Source organism: Cervus elaphus, chromosome 4 (genome assembly GCF_910594005.1).
Source record: "Cervus elaphus chromosome 4, mCerEla1.1, whole genome shotgun sequence".
Classification (NCBI taxonomy): domain Eukaryota; kingdom Metazoa; phylum Chordata; class Mammalia; order Artiodactyla; family Cervidae; genus Cervus; species Cervus elaphus.
Window position 1 is genome coordinate 26,371,540 of NC_057818.1, and position 26,990 is coordinate 26,398,529.

At 39.0% G+C, this 26,990-nt stretch overlaps 1 protein-coding gene across 6 annotated transcripts in view; it reads right to left on the reverse strand.

Annotated features, from left to right (window-relative positions):
• Positions 1-1,690: 1,690 nt before the first annotated feature.
• PSME3IP1 (proteasome activator subunit 3 interacting protein 1) overlaps positions 1,691-26,990 on the reverse strand; it is a 35,196-nt gene continuing 9,896 nt past the window's right edge. For 5 of the 6 annotated variants that reach the window (XM_043898551.1, XM_043898550.1, XM_043898548.1 and 2 more), the window contains exons 2-7: positions 26,397-26,534; positions 25,796-25,894; positions 25,208-25,329; positions 20,846-20,976; positions 14,067-14,131; positions 1,691-2,466 (exon numbers count right to left, since the gene is read on the reverse strand). In XM_043898551.1, coding sequence (XP_043754486.1) covers positions 2,249-2,466; positions 14,067-14,131; positions 20,846-20,976; positions 25,208-25,329; positions 25,796-25,894; positions 26,397-26,523 — 762 coding nt within the window. In that variant the 5' untranslated portion in view covers positions 26,524-26,534 and the 3' untranslated portion in view covers positions 1,691-2,248. Of the gene's footprint in view, positions 2,467-14,066; positions 14,132-20,845; positions 20,977-25,207; positions 25,330-25,795; positions 25,895-26,396; positions 26,535-26,849; positions 26,967-26,990 lie in introns of all 6 variants that reach the window. The other variant, XM_043898549.1, reaches the window with a different exon arrangement.

Sequence of the window (26,990 nt, forward strand, 5' to 3'; positions counted from 1 at the left end):
AGAATGCCCTACCAACTCTGGGTTTGAGAAGTCAGCCTTCTCTCCTCCTGGGCACAGAGCTGGCAACAGCATTCCTCATAGACAAGCTTTCTCTCTCACATGGTTCAAAGTTGTAAGAAGACTACCACTCAGGACAATGCAACAGGTTTTAAGAAGCCACCCCAAACCCCAGTTTTATTCCTTATTATCTGGTTATAAAATCCTAATTATCTACTAAGGCAGGAGAGCTGCATTTTGATTTAGGCAGTGTTTCCTTCCATCTTTGGGTTTGAAACACACAGTCTACACTAGATGTTTTTCCAGGGCAGCTTCCTCCACTGGGCAGACCAGACCCGGCTTTGCTACTGGTGGTTTCTACAGAACCCGTGTCTCAGCTCCAGGGCTCTCCACTAACAGGTATGGTGAAAGATGAAATGATCACCAGTGATCTTCAAGCGCTCTTGTGACATAAAGAGCAGAAATCTCAGTCTGAAGAGTCTCAGCCTGCACGACACACTCTAGCTGTTACAATGGATGGGGAGGGAGTTGGAAGCACAAGCTCCAGGACAGGAAAAGCAAGGTCTTGTTCTCTGACAGGTGGATTAGCTTTCAAAGTAATGTAGGTTTTTAACCCATGCAACCCTTTTTCAACTTCTCCCAACATCAACAGAGGCCATGAGGCATAGTAATGGCCTCTGAAAAGTCAAACCGCATGAAGATCGTGACTTTGGCTCCTCTGTCTGCCTCCTGAGACGATCCGAGGTTGCCCTGGGTACGGGCTGCAATAACAGCGGCACAATCGCAGGAACAATGAAGCAAAGGCAGAGGTGCCTACAGTTTTACCTCAGTCTTGTTTGTTAGGATGGAGCTGATGCGCCTGTACTGACAGTCAGGAACAATTAGCACAGAGCAGCTCTGAAAAGGAAAAAGAATTCACAAGGCATCGGTTATGGGTGAAGGGAAGTCACCATCTGCCAGCGGGCACCAGTGTGTCAGTGCTTTGGGAGGGAAAAGGAGTGGGCTGGAGGAGATCCAGGGGCCTCTCTGCCCACGATAAAACAGAGTAGCTTCTCTGCCTGCCAGCAGCACAGTGTCAACACATTCTGCGTGTCTCTCTCTGTCTCACACCCAAGGAAGTGGAAACAATTGACGTACGAACCCAGGGGGAGAAAGAACTCCATGGGCTCACTCCTCTGAAGCAGGGGAGCCTCCAGATTGCTGCTGTTAAAAGCTGATGGTCACCTCTGTCCTCAGTGCCTCCATACCTTGTCTCCCCTTGTCCTTCCTTCCCTCCCAAAGGGAGAGCCTCTGCCCCGCTTTAGGAGAGGGGTGGAGCAGCACCTCCGGGGCTTGGCTGCTCTGAATGGGAAGAGCAGCGCAGGAAGGGCAGCAGAACAAAGCAGAGGAAAGGACGAGGGCAGCACCTTTAGGTGAGAAACAGCTTCCACAGTTAGAAGTCACAACTGTAAATGTATCCAACAGAGAGGGCGGTGTCCTGCTGACTTGCAATACTAGAATCAGGAGCTGCCAGAAATAAGTCGTCTTGTCCACACACTATCAGTACTTCTGATTGCTGGCTACAACAAAATAAGGCCTATGTTTGTTTCTCTAAGATTTAGACTCCTAAGTGGGATTAGATGGAGGGAGAAGGAATAGCCAAGGGTAAGAAAAAACTTATCAATGAACAATAAGTATTAAGTGACACCCCCTGTGGACATAGTTTAGAATCTTTACTTAGTCACACAACATGAAGAATCAGCTAGCTCCAGGGCCTTGCGTGCTGTTCCATTAGTAGGGCTCTCCTCTCCCTACCCCCGCCTGCCACACACTCCACAATGCATTATAATCACTTAGAATAGAATGTTTAAATGATATCTGTTCAATAAACTGTCCCTGTTTCTTAATGATGTTAGAAAAGGGGAAAAAAAAAAGAAAAAACAAGAAGGCAACAGAATCCAAACTCTTTGCAAGCTGCTTGGTACATATCTTCCCAGGGTGTTTTTGGTGAAATTTCGGCTGGGCTGAAATCTGTATCAGTGAGGACAGAGGTTGCAGGACAGGTTTGGGCATCTGTATTGGAGTAGAAAGAGAAACCAAACACAAGTCTGGCCACAAGTGGATTCTGGCACATTTTTAGATGCAGTTAAAAATGTCACGGTGTGCATAAGGAGCAGGCAAAGGAGTTTTCTGTGGGAAGTAATGCCTGTAGGCAGAATAAACCGTCCAGTCTACTCTTGGGGAGGAGCACCCTGCAATGAGAACAGAGGAGCTAGGGGGCCTCGAGGAAGGTGTTGGTTCGGAAGATGGAGGAGACGATCTTGCCCGTGGCGTTGATAGTGCCTTCGCTGTCTGAGCTGGATTCAGAGTCACTGCTCCCGGAGTAGGCGCCCAGGCCCGGAAGGATGCCAATACAGACAGCCGCAGATGGGCAGTGGATGGAGGGACTGCTCAGGGAGGTGCTTCCCAGAGACACGCAGGACGGGGCTTCTGCAAAAAGGCAGGGGGGATTGTTACTTCAGCACCCTTTTCCAAAGTTGATGGTCTGCTTTCCATGTGTTGAGGGCTTCACGTTTGGAAGCCTCAAAACAACACTATGCAGTCAACACTACAGTCACACTCATCTCAAAGTTGTGCGCCCGTTTGCAATTGAGAAAACTAAAGCCACAGCAGAGAACATTTTAAGACCATGTAGGATGTCACCAAATAGCTGGGGCTCTTCTCGCCCAAGGAAACTGTCATGGCCTCACCTCCATGACAGAAAGCCTCAACCTAGAAAACACAGGACTTGACGGTTAGAGGAAAAGTTAAGGACTCTCCTCCACCCCTTCTTCTTCCCTGTTTCAGTCTCATTTAATCACTAAAACAACCTGGTATGTAGGGATCCCCCATTTTGCTGATGAGGGAGGTCCAAAGACCCGCCTAAAGTTAAAGGCCACTTACAGTAGAAAACATTACACTAAGTCTGAATCAAAAGATAATGTTCTAAAATGTTCCCAGAGCCCACTGCACAGTACAGCTGAAGTTCAACTCATTGTCTCAGGCTGACAAGCGTATTCCCTTCTAGGGTTTTGCCTTAGCAAGCCCCTAACACCTCATATAAATGCGAAAAGGATACATGGTTCCAAGTAGATGAAATGAGGAGTAAGTAAAAAAATACCACTGAGAAGCAGACGGAGATCTCAACCAGTCAGTACACAGAGTTCATCTGCTCATACAGGAATTACCAACAAGGAAAAAGGAAGCTGCTAAAGATAAGCAATGTGAAAACTTGGAGATGCAGAAAAGTGACATGAGTTGACAATGACTGCAGAAGAGGTGGTAACAAGGTTACAAGAAAACAGGCAAATATTTACAATTAGTATCACAAAAGCTAACTTCTTTATGATATAAAAAGTTCTTCTAAAACCAACAACAAATCAACTAAATAGAAAAGCAGACAGAAGAGACACAAACAGTTCACCAAAAAAGAAACAAATGACTTTAAAGCATAAACAATATGTAAGGAGGAATAGGCACCTATATATGTTGCTGAGGGAATGTAGGACAATGTGGCCATGTTCTTCATACTTAAATGATATTCACGCAACACTGCTGATAACAGAAACCAAAAGGTGCATTAATAGAGGACCAATGTAAGGGACTAATATCCAGCCATTAAGAAGAGTAGAGCATCTCTGTGTGTACTGGTATTCAATGATCTCAAAGATAAAATAACTTCATTCCACACTCTTTTGTCCTTTTTCAATTTGTTATTATGTGCATATGACTACCTAATTCACACAATTTTTAAGAAAGCCAAATGCAAAAATTCAAAGAGTATCCTATGCTACTTAATTAGGAAGGACAGCCCCTCTATCTCCATAACCCCTGTATTATAGCCAGGACGGCTACAGAAGACAGACAGTTCTAATGTCTCTTTTTTCTATCCCATCCCCTGGGCACAGAGCAGGACAACACTCACAATGTGTGAGAATGCAGGAAAATGCAGTACAGTGTTTCACTGCAAATGGCTACATTTTGGAGGTGGGAGTGGGAGTGAGGAGAATGTGAAAATTTAGGACATAATATCAAACTGTATCTCATTCATTACCTGAACATTCATTGTACTACTATGTTCACACATACAATGATACTTTCAGCATTTTGTGAGAAACTTTTGTTTAAAAAAAACCCTGATATGTTAAAAAGATGGTAACGATAACCCTGTATGCAAAACAGAAAGAGACACAGATGTACAGAACAGACTTTTGGACTCTGTGGGAGACGTCGAGGGTGGGATGTTCTGAGAGAATAGCATTGAAACAAGTATACTATCAAGGGTGAAACAGATCGCCAGCCCAGGTTGGATGCATGAGAGAAGTGCTCAGGGCTGGTGCACTGGGAAGACCCAGAGGGATGGGAAGGGGAGGGAAGCGGGAGGGGGGATCGGGATGGGGGAACACATGTAAATCCATGGCTGATTCATGTCAATGTATGGCAAAAACCACTACAATATTGTTAAGTAATTAGCCTCCAACTAATAAAAATAAATGGAAAAAAAAAAAACCCTGATATGGTAAGGGCATGAATCAGTTACTTAGAAAAGTAATTTGTGTGAAGCTATTCAGTGAGATGTGTCATTTTATTAAGTATTTCAAGGGTGAATTGAATTTTCGGGTCTATCTTAGAAAAGAAGGGTCAAGTTCAGAGCACCTGTGGAGGACTAGAGCTGACCTAAAGGAAAGATGGAAGCCAGCCTCAGAAATGTAACCAAAGGAATCGGGACCATGATGGCATTAGCAAAGTTTAAGTGAAAGGACCAAATCTCCCAATTATCTAGAAAGTTTCAAGAAAGAAAAGAGATGGCAGCTCTAACAAATTTCATTCCAAAAGCAGTTAAATGCCCACAGAGAACAAGATGGTGCCCTTTGATCTCACCCATTTGGTGAAGTTTCCTGCCAACTTCTGCATTTGCAGGACCACATTATCATACTAAACTGACACTGAAAATTACTAATGGAGAATATTCTTGGGATTCAGACAGATGCGTGACATGAGAGTAGATGAGACCAACTTGTACATTCACTGGATCTGCTCAGAGCTTAAGCCAGAGCCTCCAGTGGGGAAGCCTGAATCTCCATAAGGACCACAGAGCTATCTTCTGGGGCACTCAAGGGACAAAGCTTTCTATTGACCAAGGTCAAGACTCTACAAAGTTTCAGGGGACAGCCTTCTCACCGGGCCTTAGCTCCTAGCAAGAGGATATTTCTTGTCTAGTTTCTAAAATAAGAATGAAAGGGTAGGAAGAAGGGATTTAGAATAACAAAGAAAAGACAGCTCTTAAATACAATCTGTCTGCCTTTAGAGTTTAAGGAAGCCCACACATTTTCCTTTCCACTGACTGATGGAGATAGTTCCTATCAGTGTATAAGCACCAGATACAGGGCTCCCTGGTAACTAGTTGTAAAATATTTTAAATTTCTATGACACTATACACACAGTGTATATACTTACCCTATTTAAGCAGCCACAATTTAGCAAGTTTCTTATATATTAAAAAGATCCCAGTTAAAATGGAACTCTCACATCACTGATGAGGTATAATTTGGAATAACTTCTCAGCAGAGCAATTCAGCAATATTTATCTAAACTACAAATGTATATCTGACTCAATAAGTCTACTTCTAAGTATTTAACATGACATATTGTAAATGTGAAAAATGATCATGCACAGGGTTATTTAATGAAACATCACACTAGAAAATGAACAAAAACAATCTAAATGTTCATCAATAAAAAAACTAAATACATAAAAATAAAATAAAAAAACTAAATCCATACAATGGATTACACAGCCTTAAATAGGAATAAAGAAGTTCTTTATGCATAAGTATGCTATGACTCCCAAGGTAACTAAGCAACAAACAGAAGCATATGTTAATTAAGATAATGATGATGATAGGAAATGTGAAACAACATATGAGGTAATCTTACCAAAAAATCAACTTGAATTGATCAAGCTCTAGATCTAATTACCATTTTACACAAAACACAGGGTATAAAGGCATACCATGGGGATGCAATTAGCAAAACTAGAGGGTGAAAAACTCTACAAGATAGAGACCCAGTTTCTTTGCAAGTAAAATATAAAGGAAACAAAAATAAAGAAAAAGGAAGAACCCACAGGTTAAATGAAACTTAAAAGACGTACTAGTTTACTGTTAAGATGCTGTAAGATGGCAATATTCCCAAACTCATCTACAGATTTGAGCAATCCCTATAAAAATTCCAGCTGCCTTTTTCATAAAAATTGACTAGTTGATCCCCAAATTCAAACAGAAATGTAAGGGACCTCAAGCAGCCAAAACGATCTTGAAAAAGAATAAACGTGGAGGACTAACACTTTCCAGTTTCAAAACTTCCTTCGAGACTAGAGTGATCAAAACTGCGTAGTTGCGGCTTCCCTGACAGTTCAGTGGTTAGGACTCTCTGCACCCTCACTGCTGAGGGCCCTTGTTCAATCCCTAGTCGGGGAACTAAGATCCCACAAGCCGCGGAGCACAAACAAACAAACAAGTCAAAAGTGTGTGGTGACAGCATAAGAACAGCTATATAAATCAATGGAAGAGAAAAGACAGTCCAGAAACAAACCCACACATGCTGTTCAACTGATTTTCAACAAGTGTCACAACAATTCAGTGGAGGAAAGAAGTTCTTTCAACAAACTTGAGTCAAAAAACTAACACAAAATGGGTCAAAGATCAAAATGTAAGAGCTAAAACTATGAAACTCTTCAAAAAAATTTAAGTGTAAATCTTCATGACCATGAATTAGGCAATAGCTTCTTAGATATGACTCTTAAAAGTACAAGCAACCAAAGAAAAATAAATTGATGGCATCAAAATGTAAAACTTTTGTGCTCCAAATAACACTATCATGTGTTCTTTCTCTACAACCCACAAAAAGAGACAATATTTGTAAATCACCTGATAAGTAGTCTAGCATCCAGAACATAAAAAGAACTCTTATAACTCAGCAGTAAAAAGACAAATAACCCAATTCTAAAGTAGGCTCAGGATATGAGTATATATTTCTCCAAAGAAGATAAACCAAAGGTCATTAAGTCCACAATGCCAACATCATTAGTCATTAGGGAAACTCCAATCAGAACTACAATAAAGGATCACTTCATACCCACAGGATGGATATAAGAAAGACAGTAACAAGTGTTCTATTTTATTTTTCTCTTCTTTTTTTGTGTGCCACATGACATGTGAGATCTTAGTTCCCTGACCAGGGATGGAACCCATGCCCTGTGTAGAAATGCAAAGTCTTAACCACCAGACCACCAGAGAAGTTTCTGTAATGAGTATTGATAAGGAAGTGAAGAAACCAGACCCTTACATATACTGCTGGTGGTATATAAAAATGGTGCAGCGACTGTGGAAAACAGTTTGGCAGTTCCTGAAAAAGTTAAGCATAGATCTACTATATGACCCAGCCAATTCCACAACTAGGTATATACCCGAGAATTGAAAATAGTTGTTTACACAACATGGGCATGAATGTTCATAACAGCATGGGTCCTAAAAGTCCAAATGTGAAAACAACTCAAATGTTCATCAACTGATGAGTGGACAAAAATGTGATGTATCATACAATGGGATATTATTCAGCTGTAAAAAGTACGGATACATGCCACGGCATGAACTATGAAAACATGTTAAGTGAAAAGAAGTCAGACACAAAAGGTCATAGGTTGCATGATTCCATTTACATAAAATTTTCCAGAAGAGGCAAATCCAGAGAGACAGAAAGTAGACTGATGATTGCTAGTGGCTGGGGAGAGGGAAGAATGGGGAGTAACTACTAATGAGCATGGGTGGGGCTTCATTTTTGGCATGACAAAAATGTTCTGGGATTAGACAGTGGTGATAAATACACATTATTAAAAACCACTAAACCGTCTCCTGTAAAAGGGTGAATTTTATGGTATGTGAATTATATCTGAATCATTTTTTAAAGCCATGTAAACCAAATACAATGTCTAATCCTTCCTTGGATACTGATTTTTAAAAAACCAATTGTCAGACCAGAATGCAAATGGCAGAGTAGCAGGACATGGAACTCACCTCTTCCCACAGATGTATCAAGAATGCATCTATAAATGGAACAATCCCACAGAACACCTACTGAACACTAATAGAAAATCTCAAACACCTAAAAGGACAAGACGGATTTCCAGGTAACCAGTTAGTACAAAAGGAAAACGAAAAGAAGCGGAACAGGTCCTGCATCCCTGGGAGGGAGCTGAAGGAGAAAAGAAGTTCCTGCACCCTAGGAAGTCCCCTCACCGGCAAGGAGGTCACCTGGGATGAAAAAGAGGCTCAGAGGAAAGCACAACAACCAGTTAGTGGCAGGCAGGAGAGAGACTTACAGAGATGGTCTGTGCCACCATCCTGTATGCAGGCGAAAGAGAGGGGTGGAGTTGCCACTGCAGCCTCTTTCCCCACTTGTCGGCTCCTGCTCCAGCGCTCTGGCCACTGCCTCAGCAGCCCTGGGAGTAGACGCTAGTGGGCTGCCCACCAACAGAGGTGGGGCTGAAATCACAGCTGAGCCTCCAGGGATCATGGGACTTAGAAAGCAGAGCTGAAATCTCTCCCCACAGCTGCACAAACCACAGATTTACACCTCCACGGCTGGCTTTGTGAATTCAGTGTCTGCGGAACATCTGAATGGACAACTGCTGCTCCTGAGACCAGGACAGGCTAGGATCTGAGCTGCCTCCACAGCTCCCGCAGAGGGTCCAGATGTGCAAATACTGCAGTCCTGGGACCTGACTTCAGTGGATCTGCACTGGTGGTTTTGTGAAAACAAAGCCTGAGAGGAACCAGGGCTGACTGCCAGGACACCCACAACTGAGGTGGGACTGAGGGTCGTGCCAACGACGGCATATTTGTGAGCCCACAAAACAGGTGAAAAGTGACACAGCAGAGCACACACACAGGTGATCAGCTCTAACAGAGAATACTCAGTGACTCCTCTCCCAGTGGGAACATTCTAATCCCACATACCTCATACCACAGATCAGAAATGCAGCTCAGGGGGCTTTCCCTGATCCGCCCTGCAATACCAAGGACAAGGGTTTGATCTCTGGTTTGGGAAGATCCCACATATCACAGGGCAACTAAGCCCACGTGCCACATCTACTGAGCCCGAGAGCTGCAACGACTGATGCTCACGCGTCTTAGAGCTGGTGCTCCACAACAAGAGAAGCCACTGCAATGAACAGCCCGTGTACCACAACTAGAGAGTAGCCCCATCACACCACAATTAGAGAAAGCCCATTCACAGCAACAAAGACCCGACACAGCCAAAAATAAGATAAATAAATAGATTTTTAAAAAGAAATGCAGCTCAGAAATAGAGCTGGGGTCTTCTACTCCAACAACTAGGGAGCAGATCCTGCCCCAGACAGGGCAGTGACAGCCAGAGAGCAAAAGGGAGGCCACGCTCAATATCCAGTGCAGGCTCCAATCACCACAATATCAACCACACCTCCTCTCAAGGGAACAACGGCCAGCATACAATAAGGAAAGAGGTGGCAGGCATCCATACTATAAAAACAGCTCTCACATTAAAAAAAATTAAACCCATGCAGGCTACAAAGGGTCATTCCCATATAAAAATAGGCCTCCAAGACTACAGTAGATAATTGCTTCTCCTAAACTCATAGAGCAAGAGAAATATAAGTAAAATGAGGAAGCAGAGGAATCACTCCCAATTAAAAATCAAGAGAATTCTCCTTAAAAGAACAAACAATGAAACAGACCTCTTCAGTCTGATAGACACCAAATTCAAAAAGGAGATAATGAAAATATTGAAAGAATTAAGAATATCAACAAAAATACAGATTACTATAAAAAGGAATTAGAAACTACGAGGAGCCAAGAAAAATTAGAGAATTCATTTGACGAGATAAAAGCTGAACTAAAGGCTATGAAAAGCAGAATGAATAATGCAGAAAAATCAATGTGATTTAGAAGAAAAAATAATGGAAATCACTCAATTAGAACTGCAAATTAAAAAAAAAAAGAGAGCAATTTAAGAGACCTATGGGATAATGCCAATCAAGGCATAATAGGGATCCCACAAGGAGAAGAAAAAGAAAAGGAGATTGAAAATGTACTTGAAGAAATTATGGCTGAAAACTTCCCAAACCGAAAGAAAAAAAAAAAAGATATCCAGATACAGGAAGCACAGAGAGTCCCAAACAAGATAAACCCAAACAGACCTACATCAAGATTATAATAAAAACAGCATAAGTTGAAGATAAAAAGAGGATTCTAAAGGCAGCAAGAGGAAAATAAAATTAATTACAAGGGAACACCTATAAGGCTATCAGCTAATTTCTCTACACAAACAATGCAGGCCAGAAGGGAATGGCAAGATATATTCAAACTCCTGAAAAGGAAATATCTGCAACCTAGGATATTCAACCCAGCAAGATTATCATTCAGAACAGAGGGAGAGAAGAATTTCTCAGATAAGCAAAAAGTAAAAGAATACAGCAGTACTAAACCTATCTTAAAAAAAGAAATATTGAAAGGTCAGCTCTAAATAGAAAAGTACTAAGGATCTACAGGGAGGAGAAAATCACAATGGGAAATAAATCACTTAAGACATTACACAGATTTTAAAAAATTTAAAACTTTCTCTGAAAGCAATGATAACCACAATAAGCAGCAAAAGGATGACCATGAAGATGCAAAAGAGGACATCAAAATCATAAAATGTGGAAGAAGAAAGTAAGAAAACATGGATTTTTTTTTTTTCTATAATGTGTTTGAGCCTACATGACTACCAGTCTAAAGTAGATAAAGGAAGGGGTTAACATACTTGAAAAACAGGGCAACCACAAATCAAAAACCTACAAACAGATTCACAAAATCCAAAAAGAAGAGAATATAAGTATAATGGACAAAAGAAAAAACAAAAAAGATGAAGAAGAAATAAAATCAACAGGAAAACAAAGTTTAAAATGGCAATGAAAAAAAAAAAGAAAAAAAAAAGGCAATGAATACATATCTATCAATAATTAAATGTCAGTGAATAAGTGCTCTATCAAAAGACACAGAGTGGCAGACTGGATTAAAAAAACAAAAGCCTACAGCATGCTGCCTACAAGAGACCCACTTTAGGTCAAAGGACACCCACAGATTAAAAGTGAAGAAATGGAAAAAATTATTTCATGCAAATGCGAAATGACAAGAAAGCAAGGGTAGCAATACTTATATCAGACAAAATAGACTTTAAAACAAAGGCTATAAACAAAGATAAAGGACACTATATAATGATAAATGAATCAACATAAGGAGAGGATATTACACTTGTCAACATGCATGCACCCAATATAGGAGCACCCAAATACATAAAACAAACAACATAAAAAGGGAGAAATTGATAGGAATACAGTAATAGTAGGAGACTTCAACACCCCGCTAAACATCAATGGACAGATCTTTGAGACAGAAAAGGCAACAGTGATTCTAAATGATACAATAGAACATTTAGACTTAATTGATATCTTCAGGACATTACATCCCTCCAAAGCAGAATACACATTCTTTTCAAGCCCACACAGAACATTCTCTAGGATTAAACACAAAAAAGCTTAAACAAATTTAAGAGTACAGAAATTACTTCAAGCATCTTTTCTGACCACAAGGGTATATAAAACTAAAAACCACAGAAAAAGAAACAAGAAAAAAAATTACAGGAAGGCTACACAACATGACTAAAAAACCAATGGATCAACAAAGAAATCAAGGAAGAAATTAAAGAAATATCTTGAGGCAAATAAGAATGAAAACACAACCACACAAAATCCATGGGATGCAGCAAAAGCAGTTCTTAGAAAGTTCATAGCAATATAGGCCTTCAAGACAAGAAAAATCAAACAGCCTAACCCACCACCTAAAAGAATATGAGCGAGAACAAACGAAACTTAAGTCAGCAGAAGGAAGAAGATAACAAAGATCAGAGAGGGAACAAATAAAAGAGATTTAAAAATAGAAAAAAAAAAATCAATAAAACCAAGAGCTGGTTCTTTGAAAGGGTAAACAAAATTGACAAATCTCTGGGCAGGCTCAACTAGATGAAAATAGAGAAGACCCAAATAAACAAATAAGAAACAAAAGAGGAGAAATCACAACAGATACCACAAAAATACAAAAAAACCATAAGAGAATACTATGAACAATTATATGCCAACAAATTTGACAACCTCAAAGAAATGGACAACTTTCTAGAAACATACAGTCCACCAAAACTGAACCAAGAAGAAACAGATAACTTGAACAGACCAATCACTAGAAATGAAACCGAATCTAATAATAAAAACTCCCTACAAACAAAAGTCCAGAACCATATGACTTCACTGGGGAATTCTACAAAGAAAAACTTACACCTATCCTTCTCAAACTCTTCCAAAAGACTGAGGAGGAAAGAACACTACACCAAAGACATCTATGAAGCCATCATCCTGATACCAAAACCAGACAAAGACACTACCAAGAAAGTTACAGGTCAATAACTTTGATGAATATAGACACAAAAATTCTCAAACTAGCAAACAGAATCCAAAAACACATAAAAAAGGTCATACACCACGACTCAAGTTGAATTCATCCCAGGGTCATGACAATGGTTCAGTGTATTGAAAACAACGTGATACACCACACCAACAAAAGAGGACAAAACCAACACGATCATCTCAATAGATGCAGAAAAAGTATTTGATAAAAATCAACATCCATTCATGATGAAAACCCTTGCAAAAGTGAGTACAAAAAGAACATATCTCAACATAATAAAATGCTTTTATGACAAACCCACAGCCAATATAATATTCAATGGTAAAAGCTGAAAGCCTTTCTGCTAAAATCTGGAACAAGACAAGGATACCCACTCTCACCACTTCTCTTCAACACAGTATTGAAAGTCTTAGCCACAGCAAATGAGAAACTAATATCCCACAAGTCATGTGGCATAGCCAAAATGAAAAATAAGAAAATAAAACTTTCTTTAAAAAAGAAAATTGGACACGTTAAAAATGGAATGTACATGATGGGGTTTATCATACTATTACCTTAATACCTAAATATGTTTTAAGTTAGCTTTAATAAAACTTTTTTTTAAAAAAAGAGCATATTTGTAATTGCCTATACACACATAGAAAAATCTGGATATACACATATATCCAGATATATACGTAAAAAATGTATTTCCCTCTGGGAAGGAGAATTGGACGGAAGAGGACATATAGGGAGAAGGAAAGCTCTTCACTGAAGATCCTTTTCACAAGTAAATTCTAGAGCAAAAAGGTATCAGCAATAGCCCACCATTACTGGACTTCAGTGGATATGTATTTTAAAATATCCATTAATTTTTGAAAGAAAAAATATATTTTAAAGTATCTTTTTTTAAGAGAGAAATAAATGTAAGCCCTGTTTCAATGACGACCGTTTGAGTTCAGCTCAGAGTCTCAACTCCACAGGAAGTTAGAAGAACTGAAAACACTCTTGAATTTCTTATCCCTGATTCAGTCATGAGTAATACTCTCACTTATAACTTGGTGCCACTTAATACAGTACCAGATTTGATCACATGAAAGAAACCACCAAAGAAAGTGTACTCTTTGGAAACTATTTAGCCTCTTGGTCCAATCCAATCCAACCAACAGAAGGAGTCAGGCATTCTACCTCTCACTGGTAGCCAGCCAGGTGAAATGAAGAAACTTGACATTTAAGGGAGAAAGAGAAAAACCCTTTGTGAGGAGAGGTTGGTATCACCAGGGCTTTGGCATTGTTAGCACTCCTGAGAGAACACAACCGTCATTTATCAGTTCCATGGTTTCTAACATATTACTTTGTTGGGCAGCTGATACAATCCTAGGTTTAAATCCTGCATGGTTTAAAATGGCTTAGTAAGTTTAGGTAGGTTTGCTCGGGGATACACGTGTTCCTTCACAGATACAATGCATTCCAGCCTTTTATCACGGTTCATGTGTATGATGGGTAAAGAATGACATGAAAGCTACCACCCACCTTGATTCTTATCATCTGGGTCAGGGTCCGATTTCAGTCTTTTCACACTGTTTCCACTGTCTGAACTGTAACAAACAAACAAACAAACAAACAAACAAAGTGATATGAGCTAGATCAAATCTTAGGGATCAAAGCTTTGGGAATCAGGAGCTCCAAAAACCATTTTATATGGGTTTTAGGTAGCCTCAAGGAGCTGAGATGATCTGAAAAGTCTTCATTTCAGCTTCTTAATCTCCTTCCAATTATATTATTTTTTTAAAATCTATTTTTTAATTCAAGGACAATTGCTTTAGAGAACAATTAAATTTTTGTTATAAAGAATTTAAACCTCTGACCAATTCAAGGGGTGAAGTATTACATCCTCAAGTATCACTTAAACATCAGATTCTTTATTGTCATCATTCATCCTGGTTAGAACCACAGATCGATTTCAAGAATATCTGGACATGTTTATAAATGACAAAAATGTAGTTATTAAAGACTAAAGGAAATATCTTTAGTGACATGCTAGAGAGTCTGAACGTCACCCAAAATACCTTCACTAAAAGATTATCTAAAGAATGTACGTCTCTCACCACACAGCTCAGAAAATGCACAATGTTCTCCAGGTCCAGCATTACTACTAATATATGTAGTGTTTGTAAATTTGTACCTATTAAACAATTTAGGACAGTGAGGAAAAAAAATGCAATTCAAAGAGGAAGAAAACAGTCCTAGAAGGAAGGCCTTAATCCCAAAAGGAAGAGAGGGTGAACAAAGAAACTAGCCAAGACAAATCTAAACATTGTCTCTATAAAAAACAACATCTAATTTGTGGTATTAAACATGACCACACTAAAGTCCTGGACAGTGTGTAGGGAAGGAAGAAGGTTATTGTGGCTAAAAGTTCTAAGATCTATGGATAATTTTGCAGGCAAGTAAGACAGCTATTTACTTTATGGTTTTGCTAAGTAGTCCTGGTAAATTGCCAACTTAAGGCACAAAAGAACAGAAACAGAATACATAAATCCAAACTAACAGAAAGAAAAAAAAGAGAATTAAAAATTTTACAATTATAATCAAAATTTTAATAAAAAGAATATAACAAAAAGAATTTTCAAGTAAAAGACAAATAACATTAGATAGTAGAAACTGCAGAGTTCCTTGGTGGTCTAGTGGTTAGGATTCCAGGCTTTCACTGCCATGGTCCACATTCAATCCCTGGTCTGGGAACTGAGATCCTGCAAGTCACGTGGGATGACCAAAAAATTATTTTTAGAAAAGACAGTAAAAACTATACAAAAAAATCCTAGTAAGTCCAAGCCTACCTATAAAGAGAGTTTAACAGAAGATTTCAAGTCAGCTATTTATGATTAACTAAAAACTTAACAGAAGCAAAACAAACAACTTTTGACCTAGAAAGATTTACAGGAAAGGAATGGAAAAAGAGTTAGCATAGCTAATACTAACCCAAAGAAGGCTGGGGCACCTATATTAAGAAAACAGACTTTAAAACCAAAAGTATTACAAGGGATAAGGAGGTTAGTTTATAATGAAACAAAGTTTAAATCACTACAAAGAAATAACAATCCCAAACATCTATGCTTCTAATTAAAGAGCTTAAAAATATATTCAATAGACTCTGAAGAAAAATCAAGAAATCATTACAATAATGGGAGATTTCAAAATACTCCCCTCAAGGACTAAGAGAACAAGCACACAAAGACACAGAAGATCTGAACAATACAATCCACAAGTTTGTTTTGCTGTACCTACATACAACCCAGAAAAATCACGTAACACAAATTCTCCTTAACTTGGAATATTCACAAAAATTAATCTCAGGAAAAGGTCACAAAGCAAATCTAAGTAATTTCAAAAGAATTAGTACACATAAACCACAATGCAATTAAGGCAGAAATTGATAATGAAAGATTATATTTCAGAGACTCTAGGCCATCACTGATTACAGGTATTAAAATGTGGGGGGAAGAAGGTTCATCTTGGAACCAATGAAATATGGTTAAGTTACCTCAGTATCTTGGTGTATCTCAGTGTATCCCAGTGGTGATGGACAGGGAAGCCTGGCATGCTGCAGTCCATGGGGTTGCAAAGAGTCGGACACGACTGAGCGACTGAACTGAACTACCTCAGGATGTTTGGAAATTTTTTAAAATGTCTCTAAGTCATGAGTCAAGAAAGAAATCAAAATGGATATTTAAAAATACTTACTTGGAAGCAGAAAATTGTATACAATGAAAGGTGAGGAAAAACTATAGCTTTAGATGCCTATCACTGAAAAGAAGAGCTGAAAATTAATTAGCTTGGTATCTGACAGTTGTTTGTAACAGAAATAATAAAAGTGTAAGCTTGAGAAAGTAAAGAATATTTCAAAGAAAGAATGTAGAAGATATTAAAGAGCAAAAATAATAAGAACTAAATCCAAAAGGCCTTTGAAAAGGCTAATAAAACAGAGACTACCTTCTCAAGAAAATAGTCAAGAATAAAAGTACAACTTCTCAATATTTGGGGTGAAAAGGGGACAAGAGCAGTTAGAAAAATAAAGAATACTGACAATTTAGCTAATGCATTTGAAAAAAGACAAAATGAACAAACCCCCAGAAAATACAACTAAAAAAACTGACTCAAAAAGATTTGGAGAAAGGTAGACAGTCCTATAGTCACAAAATAAAAAAGAGGGGCCCAAAGTGATTTAATGAGTTCTACAAAACCTTCGCAAAAAAACACTACTATCTTATACAAACTCCTCTAGAAAACAAACAAACAAAAAAAAACACTCACTAAATCATTCTGTGAAGTTAGGTTTAATTTTCACATCAAAATCAGATAAAGTGGGGGAAAAAAGTACAGGCCAGTCTCAATCATGATAAAAAATGCAACAACCTATACAAAACATTAGCAAACCAAATCCAGCAAAGTTTAAAAAACAAAAGAAGAAAACATATCACTGCAAGTTGGGTTTATCACCAGGAATGCAACATCAGAAAGATCTCTATTTTTTCACTGTAACAGTAAAAAAGAAAATTTTATCAATTCAAAAGCAGGAAAAAACTGACAAGATTTAATAATTCATGGCTACAAACAAAACAAAACCCTCTTAAACTAGGAACAGAACTATAAATACCATCCTTAGCAGTGAAAAGTTATAAGCATTCGGTTTAAAATTAGAGATAAAACAAGGATGTGCACAGTAACTGTTCTAGTATTTTGCTGGTGGTCCCAACCAGCTCAATAAGAAAAAGGAATTAAAAGGTATAAGGAAAAAACTGTCATCATTTAGTGACTTTCTACATAGAAATTTCAGAGAATCCGCCAATAAATTATTACAGTTGATAAGAATTATTAGTAAAGTTAATAAAAGTTGGGTGGCTGGATACAAATATACTAAAATCAACTGCATTTTTATTTACCAGCAACAAAAAAATATAAAATACCCAGGAATAAATCTAATCAAAGACATGTACAACATCTTTGAAAAAAACAACAAAACTCTTAAGACTTTAGTGAATGACTTTAACTGAAGCGAACAAACAAATGTAGATATAAACCACGAATAAAGGCTCAAAAATATAAAGATCTGATCTCTCCATAAATTTAATAAGCAATTTAATAACATTTCAATAAAAATCCCAATAGGGACTGTTAAAGAACTTAAAACTACATCTAAAATTTATATAGAAGAATGAAGTGGCCAATGTACCGTCTATCAAAAAAATATATTCTGAGACTATAATGTACATTATGATGACTATAGTTAATGATATAGTATTGTATATTTGAAAGCTGCTAAGAGTAGATCTTAGAAGTTCTCATCACAAGAAAAAAGTGCATAACTATATATGATGTAAACTATGTGTAACTATGTCAACTAGACTTATCGTGGCCATCATTTCACTATATATACATATATATTATCAAATCATTATGTTGCATATTTGAAACTGTTATACATCAATTATATATCAGTTTTTTAAAACCGACCATCTTAAAATTAAATGTATTTGGTCACTTTAAAATTGAAAAGATAAGCTATAAACTGTAGGAAAAAAATGTTTAAAAAAAAAAAAAACCTGTGAATCAGTAAGAAAATTACAAATAACCCAGTAAAAAAATGGCAATATAAATGAACAGATCTTTTAGGACAATGGGACACATGAATGGCAAACCAACATATAAAATGTCAAAAAATAAATAAATAAAATAAAATGTCAACTACATTTGTTAACAGGGGAATGCAAATTAAGACCATAAGGAGATACTATTTTATAAATCACTTTATTGATGTATCTGTGCTATCCCCTAGGGTAGCAAGAAGCCACATGGAGTAATTTAACACTTAAAATGTGACTACTGTGGCTAGGGGACTGCATTTTAAATTTCACTTAATTTTAATTAAATTTACAGAGCCACAGGTAGTCAGGGGCTATCATACTGGACACATGACTCTAGAGAAACATGCACATATGTACAAAGTTTGTCCTTAGCCCATCAGCACCATGTGTCATAATTCAAACATTCACTCACAGGAGAATGAACAAAGTTTGACATCTCAAATAATGCACTATTATACAGCAATGAAAGTGAATGAATTACAGCTGCACATACACATACACAGAACTGTTTTAGTCACAGAAACAATCTGAGCGAAAAGCCAAATTCACAGAAGATGGAGTACTGACAATGAAATCATTTTTAATAAAGTTTAAAAACAAGCAAGTTATTATATGGCTCATGGATACCTATATAGGAAGCAAAAAAAAAAAAACCCTACAAAGTAAAGACAGACAAAAGAATGATGAACTAGACTTAGGAAAGTGGTGTGAGGATGACAAGGCAGGGAGACAGAATGGGGAAGAGCACAGAGGCAGACTCGGTATCACTAATGCTCTAGGTCTTAAGATGAGTGATGGGTTCCCAGGTTCTTGTTTTATTACTATGCTTGCTTCCCTGGTGGCTCAGTCGGTAAAGTGTCTGCCTGCAGTGCGGGAGACCTGGGTTCGATCCCTGGGTCGGGAAGATCCTTTAGAGAAGGAAATGGCACCCCACTCCAGTACTCTTGCCTGGACAATCCCATGGATGGAGGAGCCTGGTAGGCTATAGTCCATGGGGTCGCAAAGAGTCAGACACGACTGAGCGACTTCTCTCTCTTCACACACACATGAAGCATCAGACTTTCACTGAGCATTACAGTCATCTGTGAACTTGAAAAATTAGACTCCCAGACCTCACTCCATACTGAGCCAGAATCAGTGTGAGGCAATCCACAGGATTAACAAACTCCCAGGTGACTCTAATAAACCCAAAGCTGGGTAGATCAGGAACGCCTGCCCCAGGAGACTCATTTACTACCTTGCTGCACAAAACAATAAAGGATGATCTAATAAAAGGTGGTATATAAGGACTAGGAGGGGCTTCCCTGGTGGCTCAGATGGTAAAGACCTGGGTTTGATCCTGGGTTGGGAAGATCCCCTGGAGGAAGGCATGGAAACCCATGTCAGTATCCTTCCTGGAAAATCCCCATGGACAGAGGAGCCTGAAGGGTACAGTCCATGGGGTCGCAAAGAGCCAGACACGGCTGAGCGACTAAGCACAGTACAGCACAAGGACTAGGAGAGATACTTACAACACCCATTCTGCTAGAAGCAAGACACTAGAGACACTGACTGACTACCTAGAGAGCCCCCTCTTGGTACAGCCCAGTACAACTGACCCAGGTCCAAATCCCCAAAGATACTGGACCAGGCAAGCAAGTTTATATGAAAAGTTGAAAGGAACCATCCATGGCTTGGGTAACTGGCCCTTTTCAGGCCTCTGATGTGCCTCCCCTTTGCTGTTATGCCATGATGACATTTTTACATGTAAACAATGTTGCGAGCAATGTTTCCAAGAAACTGTTCCAGCATTCACTGTTTTCCAAACCACAAAACTCCATCAATGCACTTTCTTCAAAACATGTGGCTGGCTGCCAAAATACCATATTGATTTTCCTAACAGACTGCACTTCAGCTTAGTATCATTTTGCTTATAGTAGAGTTGGTGAAATTTAAATGACCAAATTTAATCACTTTGGTGCCATTTCAGGGTTTGAAAGGGGAGGAACAGAGAACTTATCAAAACCTCTAGAAGTGCTGCCACCCCACACAAACAAGCAGCGTCCCAGCCAGGTGTGTAACCCTGTCACAGCTGCCACCTTCTTACAGACCTCAGGGCCTTTGCCCCAGCTCTTCTCCCGGCCTGGGCTGTTCTGCTCTCCTTGTCTGCCTATTAAAGCCCTCATAGTCCTACAGTCCTCACAGTCTCCTTTCTAATGCCTTCCTTAACTTCCCCAATATGAGTCACATATACCCACTCCAGGCAGTTATTCCTCCTCCCTGCTCTCATTACACTCTATATAAATCCTTCCACAGAACTTGCTACCTTGTTTGCCTAGAAACACAGATGTTCAAATGTTGAATTCCACCTCTCCTGTTACTTTCCAACTTTGGACAAAGGTTCTCAACCTCTGAGATTCTCAGTCTCTGTACTTTATAGAGAAATAAAATATCACCTGCACCGAAAGTACTTAAGTGTCCAATGAAGAGTGGTTATTATGTTCAATGAACAGAGACACAAAGGTCAAAGGCATCAGAAGACACCAAATCTGATAGGGGAGCGAGGGAGGGCCACCAAGGAACTTCACCAAGACCTGTGCTCAGGTAACTTTGTTCTGACTACCATTACTCTGGCCTTTTGGGGCACACAGTCAGAGGGAGATTAAAGTCGTGTGAATGCAGGCTGACCTCTTATGCTTCACAGCTCCTGCCAACAGCTTTGCCTGGGAGAACTTGTTCTTGGTTTCTATGGGTTTCACAGCTTTCTTCTCCACTTCCTTCTTGTTTTCTGAAGAAATTCCAACCTTGTTGAGATTACTGTGAGTTACAGGTTAAGGATCAAACTAAGCAAAAAGAAGAGCTATAGCAGGACAGTGATAAATCAAGACGTGGAAGGCATCTGTAACTCATAAGCACTTCAGCTCTGCCATGAAATGTTTGGCCTACTTCTTTAAAAAATGCCCTCCCCAGACTTTTCTTGCAGTCCAGTGTTTAGGACTCCATGTTTCCACTGTAGGGGGATGGATTCAATCCTTGGTTGGGAAACTTAAGATTTCACATGCCAAGAAGCACTGCCAAAGGAAAAAAAAAAAAAATGCCCTCCCCTCTTTATTCTCCCAGTCAAATCCAGCTTATTTAAAGAAAAATGAAGATGACTAGGAGGAAGATGGCAAAGCAAGCCCAAAATAATACAGAGAAGCAAATTTTTTCCCTTTGCTTCCCAAAGAAAATCCTGAGGATGACCAGAACACCTGCTATTACCAAAAACATGGCCAATATCACACTTGTTGGGGAAAACGAAGATCCTGAAGAATCCAACAGAAAAAAGTGTAGCTTCCCTGAATGCAGAAAAATTATTTGCTTTTCCCCCTAAGGATAAAATAAAATTTTTCAGAGTGTCCTATGACTATCAGTAGCATTCAGCTTTAGATATTATGAAGACTAACTCCTATTCTTCGGATGTAAGACAACATCAGAATCATCTTAAGGCTCATTTAAAAAACAGGGCCCCTCCCCTGTCCCAAACCTACTTACTGAATGAGGACTTCCAGAGGCCCAGGAGCCTGTATTAAACACTCTGAAGGTGATTTTAATGAGAAACCCCTGTGCAGAGACAACATAAGGAGTGAAAAGCTGTTTAAAAGCATAAAACAACCAGTTCATTCCTTACATACTGTTTTCAAGCTTGATGTCAATCTATGACTCCCACAGTTTGTCAGTTTCTTTTGTTCTCTTCACCAGCCCCCTCCTCTCCTTCCCTTTCATGCTTTCTCACAACCTATTAGTCAATAGGTAAGTACTAGAACATGTGCAATGCCTTACTTAAGATGCAGTGGTGCCTTGCTGGAACAACAGCGACATCTAGTGCTCAAGATATCTAAGACGTATGTATTATCAGCCCAAAGGAGTGGAGGTGGGACTATATAGTCTAAACTATTTCTGTATCTTTGAACAATGGAAAAACCGGGTACCATAAATTAGGAAATTTTAATTTCCAATTCTAGTGTCTAATTTTCAGACACTCAATTCTTGTGGGAACCAGTTATCTTAAACATTTGTAATATTCAACAGGGATTATACTTTATACTCAGCATTATTCTGAGTTTCATCTATTTAATGTTTTTAAGGTAATCATGGAAACTGATGTTAATACTAAATGTTCTTTTTTTTTAGAATAAAAATGAAATAGAAATTTCATCTTTCTAGTACAGAATACCAAAAACCATGAGCATGCTGTGATTTTTACCTACAACTCCACCATAAAGGATAGAAACTTTCAAGTACAACAGAAAAAATTTAACAAAATCACACATTTATAATACCAAGACAAAGACAAAAACCAACATTTAACTTTTTATTCTTCTTAAGTGAAGAAAAGCTCTCAACTTCTTTTTTGGTGGGTAGGGAGGGAGATGGTAATAATATTTTTGATCCACATCCAAAGCCGAAGTCCTTTTGCCCCCTTAAGACCCTCTCTCCCCCTAAAATGTTTTAAATATACAAATACATTTCAAAAGTCTCAAGGAACAGACTACATGAAGCAGTTTTTAAAAGGTCACATAGTATTTGAACACACCTATTAATAAATACTGTTCTAACCTAAAGAAAACAAAAGTTCTGTTTATACTGGCACAAACTGCAGCTTACTTGTATTCACAAGTATCACATTATAAAATATATCTTATACCAACCAAGCAAAACCAAGAACCATCTCCTGATTTAGAGCTTTAATGAACCAATGTCTGAACCCCAATTCCTACCTCAACATGTCTCTGGCTACATGCATGCTTGGGATTAGCACATTATACATCAGTGGGCTGGAAGGCTTGCTTTGTTTCAGTTTTTCTAGACAGAACTTTCCAAGTCTCCAATAAAAGCCAATAACCAAAAAAAAAAACCAAAAAAAAAAAAAAAAACAGCCAATAACCCTGGAGCCTCTTCAATGTTGTACTGCAATGTTATCAGGACAGAAAAGTTTCTTTTGCCTCAAGGCTGCCCTGTTCATCCTTCCCTTTGAAGTGAAAACCCAAGGGCCTCTCATACTCACACCACATCAACAATACTCTCCAGAATGTTGCCTTGGGAGACTGTCTTATTTGCTTTCCTGCCAAATTAAGCACATAAAACAAGACGTAATTCAAGTGAAAATGTATTTTTTCCTTGGAGGAAAAAGCTGGATGCCTGAAACAATGGAGTATATGCAGTACATATACCTGCCCATTTCTGCAAACATCAATGCATAATACCATCCTGGGGTCATGACGCAATAGAGTGGGGGAGGGAAGCTTCAGAAGAATCAACCTCAATCCTACAGTTGGGATGGAGGTGTGATTTTTCTATCAACTTCTTAGTGTTATACCAGAATTCCACCTGGAAAACAGAGACTGGAAGCCACGTCTCTCACTACCTGTTCAGAGCACGTTTTGTGGCAGCATGTTGCTACCTTATCTCAATCACTGTCAGTCACCTTGTCTTTAACCAAATTCCTGGGAATCTGTTCACATTTTCTCCTACATAACTCTTTAATGGGACCTACTGCACACACCCTGCAAAAAACAATACCAACTAGTGCATACACACAATCACAGCACCAATCTCAGAGGTAAAAAAGCCTGTTAAATCACACTACTGAGGTTATTCAACATATAAGCTTGAAATACTCAAATAAGCTTTCTCACAGGAGGAAGACGCTAAGGTGGCCTCTTTAACCTCTGCCATGAGTCATCTGTTAATCTCTTCACACACACACTGAGAACCTACTCTGCACCAAGCGCTGGAGAAAGCAGTGGTGATCAAGTCTGTGTTCTTACAGTGCTTCCTTTATATTCCAGCAGTAGAGAGGCAAGCAAACCTATAAGTATATAATTTAAGATTTTCAGGTAGTAACAGACTATTTAAAAAAATGACATTATAATCAGTGATGCGGGTGGCTGCAACTTTAGATGGAGTGCTTAGGGAAGATCTTTATGAGGAAGGGAGCTGAGACCCAAAAGTCACGAAATGCCAGCCCTGTAAAATCTGAGGGCAGAGCATTCCAGGCTGAGGAAACAGCAAATACAAATGCCTTGAAATGGAATCACAGAGCTCAGTATGAGAAGAACATAAAGAAGGGCAGTAAGCTGGAGTGTAGTAAACATGAAGAAGAGTAGTTCAAGATAAAACAGGGAGGTGAGTTGGTCTAAATCAGGCAGAACCTTGTAGGACCTGGTTAAGAATGCAGATTTTAAGTCTAAATGCAACAGGAAGCCACTAGTGTTTGAAACAGGAAAGTTATATGATCCCACGTATGTTTTCAAAAGTTCCCCAGACTATCGTCTAGAGAAATGGACTGGGAGGGAGAAGAACAGCAGCAGAGACAATTAGATGGTCACATAGTCCAGAGAAGGTCTACGACGACTGCAGTGGCAGTAAGAGCTGGAAGATTTGGAATACATTTTGGAGGTAGTCTGGCAGATACCAGAAAAAGAAGAGATTTGGAGGAAGGTAGTATAGTGAAGGTAGGAGTAGTGAGGCATGGAACTGAGAATTTTGATTCAGCCAAGTTACATTTGGGATGCCTAGTAAGACATGCAAGTGGATGCCAGAAAGATAACAGTGAGCCAAAGCAAAGTCCTCTTGACTGCTTTCCCTACCCCTCTATGGAGACAGACCAGGCTGTATCTGTAGGGAAGGTCTGAGGACACAGGAGGGTTGCTAAAAATTTCCTTTAAAAAACCTAGAAGCCAGTTTCTCCCCTGGATGAGGTTTATTGCATCGCCCATCTGTTTCAGAGTCTAATCTCACAAGGCAAGAATACTGTGGTACTGACCATTAGGATTTAGGCCTTTAGTTAATCCTAAAGGATCTGGACTTTTGATTGCAACAGACTCTTGCACGCAACATAACTACATATTGCTGCCAGTTATTCAGCATCACAGGAACATCAGAGTTGAAAGGGAACTTAAAGATGACTAGGCAGAAGACCCCCATTCTATAATGAAAACACTGAAATGCATAGATGTTGATGAGAAACTGACACCTTACAGATTCCTAGCAAAGTACAAAGGATATTCTGTATTCCTTCAGTTCTTTCAGTTCTTCTTCTCTTCGCTGTTTTTCTATTAGTTCTTGCTGCCGAGAAACCTCATCAAGGAAGTTGGTCTCATCTTCGTCTAAGCCTCTTACCATGTTTTCTGAGGAAATAATTAAACAAGGAACATTTAAAGCAGGCTAAAGGGAAAATATAGTCAAGATTTTTCCTTGTCCTGTTTTTTAATAAACAGCAGATTGTTCAGGGGATTAGAAGAAAGAACTTGTAAACACCAAACCTTTTGTTTTTTTTTTTTGTTTTTTTTTTCTTTTACCTCACGCCCCTCCCACTGCTCAACACCAAACCTTTTGGATAGATAACATGGCATAAAATCAAAGCATCTCTCCCATTACTAGATGTTAGCATAGAATTAAAATAGGTATACTGAGTTCTAAGCAAAAATGTTCAGTGTGGTCTAGATGGTAGAAAGCTGTCTCTTTTCCACCAAATGAGCACCTGGAGACTAGATAATCAAGACAATTTCTGGTTAGAAAAAGTGTTGCACAAGGCAAAAGTGCACCAAAAACGCCCTGGAGAGTCCCTCAGATGCTGTTTTTTCTGAAGCTTACTGAATTTGAACTGTTCTTCATACTCCTGCTGCTTCCTGTCTTTCTGTTCCTGTAGCCTTTCATACAGAGACCGAGGGTCATAAACCTCCTCTGGGCATTCTGAAAGAAAAGGGAGGGGGAGAAAATACATACTTTACAATCCATTCATATTATTTTGGAATCACAAAGGATTTAAAGATAAAGTCAAGTTTCTGCATGATCTGAGGGCAAAGATAACACAAAAATAGTACAAAGTTCACAGCTTCCCTCTAGACCTCAGACAGGAGCCAGCAGTTCTCAAAGCCAACTGTGAGTGTGAACAGAGCCCATGGACTGAGACAGCTAACTGGGTGAGGGATCCACCCAAAACAAGCCCTGCATGGTAGCAGCACTCTCAGCTATTCAGACCCTGGATCCACCTGAGTAGCTAGAAGACCAGTGGAATCCTTTGGAATAGAGTGTGGTAGAGTGGAAAGGGCGTGGAGGCACAGATCCTGGTCTGCTCCCAGCTACGGAGACCTCACATAGGTCCCTTCATCCCCTCAGCCTCAGTTCTTCTACTCTAAAGTGATGTTAATAGCCTGCAGGGTTGTGAGGATTAAAGATCTGTGAGCCTATATACCTTCTGGATCTTCAGGTTTTCGAACTTTTTCCCATTCTTCTTGTCTCCTTTTGCGCCGTTCATCTAGCTCTGCCTCAGATACAAACCTCTTTTTGATAACAAGGTTACCGTCATCCCCTCCATCCATAATGGAACAGTCTAAAAAACAAACAAACAAAATATTTCAAGTGAGAACTGTAATTAAAATTCTGAAGAGAAACAAGAAAATTGAACTCTGTCTCCCCCAAGCAACAGACTACCTCAAAACTTCCTTCAGCCTTGAACTGAGAAATCCTCAAGTAGTTTAACTCATAAGTCACTGACAAAAGCACAGGATTACATTTTTTTAATGTATTATGTAGTTTTATCAACATCTATGTTTATCTACAAAGTCAGTAAGAGGACCTGGAATAATTCTAAGGTGGTGAATGGTGGAGCTGAGAATCAGCTGAGAGCAAAAATTCATACTCTTACCCACTTAATCATACCCCTCCCCAGAAACCAGGGATCTTCCTTAAGAAGGACATGTCAATTTCAGCTTTCTTCTTATATCAAATTCCAGTGCTGAGAATGTTCATGGAACATCTTCCTCTAGCGAAGACGAAAATGGAAACG